At 35.5% G+C, this 2934-nt stretch overlaps 1 protein-coding gene across 2 annotated transcripts; it reads left to right on the forward strand.

The window, feature by feature from the left end:
* Positions 1-299: 299 nt before the first annotated feature.
* On the forward strand, positions 300-2422 carry LOC127106250 (scarecrow-like protein 3). Of its 2 annotated transcripts, none has more exons than XM_051043552.1 (2): positions 300-521; positions 808-2422. In XM_051043552.1, the coding sequence occupies exon 2, from the start codon at positions 845-847 to the stop codon at positions 2210-2212; it is 1368 nt and encodes a 455-aa protein (XP_050899509.1). In that variant the 5' UTR covers positions 300-521; positions 808-844; the 3' UTR covers positions 2213-2422. The 2 variants fall into 2 exon arrangements, with proteins under 2 accessions (XP_050899509.1, XP_050899510.1); XM_051043553.1 differs by having other exon boundaries at positions 509-708.
* The last annotated feature ends 512 nt before the right edge of the window (positions 2423-2934 follow it).

Consider the following 2934-nt stretch of genomic DNA (forward strand, 5'->3'; position numbering starts at 1 on the left):
CTCAAAAACCTATTCTGACGCCAATGTTTGTCTTTGGCTCCTTATGTTTGGATTCATATACCCTTTTTGGAATATTTTAATTCTTAGGTCAGCCCTGATTCCCTACCCACCTAAGCTCAAACACAAATATTTAATGCCTAACAAAAATTACTTCCTACATTTCAATAATAGTATTAATATCTAAATTTCAATACCCTTATGTTTGGATAACATTTATTGTCTAAATTCATAGATTTACTATATATTAAAAAAAAAAAGTTTCCATATTCCACTTAAGGTTTGAAGACAAGGACAAGAAAACAGTAAAGACAAAAAGGACCCTTGACACTTTATCGACAGCGTAGCCATGAAGAACAACCAAAACAACACTCTTTAACATAACATAACAAAGTTTCCCATTAAGCTTCTTCTTCTCATTCTTCTAATCCATGAGGCAAGTTTTGGAATTTTCTTAGGGTTTCATCTCATTTTATCTTCAATTTCAATACCCACCAACCTTTCCTTCTTTACACATGATTTTGGTAGGTTCCCTTTTTCTTCATGTAACTGCCTCTTCCATCTTTTACTCCTTAACTTTTTGCTTAATTCATATCAATTCTCTTCCTAATCGCTTTCTGAGTTATCAAAGTTTCATCTTTTGATTAAAAGTTTTGGTTTTTTGTTCTACATTGGTTTGTATGACTCACCTACAGAATCTTTCTAACTCTGGTACATTTTTCTGCATTATTAACATTAATCACATTTCTGTTATTTTCAAATTCCTATTCCTAAGTTTTTGTTTTGTTTTGTGTTACATGGTGTGTTTAGGTTGCAAGAAGGTTCATTTTCTGCAAAGTTCTTATCCATGATGTCACATTCATCTAGCTTAGGATCTACACATCCTTGGATTAAAGAATTGAAATCTGAAGAAAGGGGTTTGTATTTGATCCATTTGTTGCTCACTTGTGCAAACCATGTAGCTTCTTGCAATCTTGAGAATGCAAATGCTTCACTTGAGCAAATTTCCATGCTTGCTTCTCCCAACGGGGATACTATGCAGAGAATCGCAGCGTATTTTACCGAAGCACTCGCTGATAGGATACTGAAAACATGGCCTGGTCTTCACAAAGCACTTAACTCTACTAGAATGGTTATGGTTTCGGAAGAGATTCTTGTGCAGAAGCTCTTTTTCGAGCTTTTTCCTTTCTTGAAGGTGGCGTTTGTTCTTACGAACCAGGCTATCGTTGAGGCGATGGAAGGGGAGAAAATGATTCACATAATTGATCTCAATGCTGCTGAACCTGCTCAGTGGATTGCACTTCTCCAAGTTTTGAGTTCGCGTCCTGAAGGCCCTCCGCATTTGAGAATCACCGGGGTTAATTCGAAAAAAGAGGTTTTGGATCAGATAGCTCATAGACTGATTGAAGAAGCTGAAAAATTGGATATACCATTCCAATTCAATCCTGTTGTTAGCAAATTAGAAAACCTCGATTTAGACAAACTTCGTGTAAAAACCGGGGAGGCATTAGCAATTAGTTCGATTCTCCAATTACATACCTTTTTAGCCTCAAATGATGAAACCATGAAGAGAAAATCTCCTCTTTCGTTGAAATCTCCAAATGGAACTCACTTGCAAAGATTCCAGCCAATCAACCAAACTACCTTAGGCGATTTGCTTGCGAAGGATATGGTTAACAAATATACCAAAAGTCCCGACTCAACCTCGTCATCATCTCCAGCTTCTTCAAACACGTCAAATTCAATGAACATGGAGAATTTTCTCAACGCATTATGGAGTTTATCACCAAAGGTAATGGTTGTAACAGAACAAGACTCTAATCATAACGGCGCAACCCTTATGGAGAGGCTACTAGAAGCTCTATATTCTTACGCAGCATTATTCGATTGTTTGGAATCAACAGTCTCAAGAAACTCATTGGAAAGAATCAGAGTGGAGAAAATGCTTTTTGGCGAGGAAATCAAGAACATTATTGCCTGCGAAGGTTTAGAACGAAAGGAAAGGCACGAGAAGCTTGATAAGTGGTTCATGAGATTCGATTTAGCTGGTTTCGCTAACGTGCCTTTAAGTTATTTCGGTAGGTTACAAGCGAGGAGGTTTCTGCAGAGTTATGGTTGCGAAGGATATAGAATGAGGGAGGAAAACGGTTGCGCGGTAGTATGTTGGCAAGATAGGTCCTTGTTTTCGATATCGGCTTGGAGAACAAGGAAGTAAGGCAAAATCGAAAACCAGAATGACAATGAGAAAGAAATGGGGATGATGTATTGCATGAAAATGTTTTGTCCTTATAGTAATGAATAATGATTATGCATCATAATCAATTTTTAGATATAGTTCAAATGCTTGGTGAGAGGAACAGAAGAAATGCGAATGTATAGTTAAAGTTCATCTTCATTTTTTATGAACATGTTTTGATTCATTTAATTGTTTACTCTTTAGTTGTGGATTTTCTATGTTCTAAGATAGTTGTTGATTCTCTGCTTTTAAAAAAATAATCTCACATTCTGTTGTCGTGCGATTACAAAAGTTTGATTTTAATTTGAAGGCTTGTATTCTAACATGCAAAATAGATATAAAATATGAAGTCAAAATTCAGATTTATTTATCAAAGATTAGACGATATAGCTCTGCTAGAGTGATTGTGTGACCACCGGCTATTCATTTTGTGAAATAACATTGTCTTTGACTCATTTGTGTCGTCTAGAGTCAAGAAATTCGACGGTTCATTCCTAAGGAATATTTGTTAATACTTTTTGATGTTTTGAACATAGGCGATGATTACAAAAGTTTGATTTTAATTTGAAGGCTTGTATTCTAACATGCAAAATAGATATAAAATATGAAGTCAAAACTCAGATTTATTTATCAAAGATTAGACGATATAGATCTGCTAGAGTGATTGTGTGACCACCTGTTATTCATTTTGTGAAATAACA

Source organism: Lathyrus oleraceus, chromosome 7, assembly GCF_024323335.1.
Source record: "Lathyrus oleraceus cultivar Zhongwan6 chromosome 7, CAAS_Psat_ZW6_1.0, whole genome shotgun sequence".
Taxonomy (NCBI): domain Eukaryota; kingdom Viridiplantae; phylum Streptophyta; class Magnoliopsida; order Fabales; family Fabaceae; genus Lathyrus; species Lathyrus oleraceus.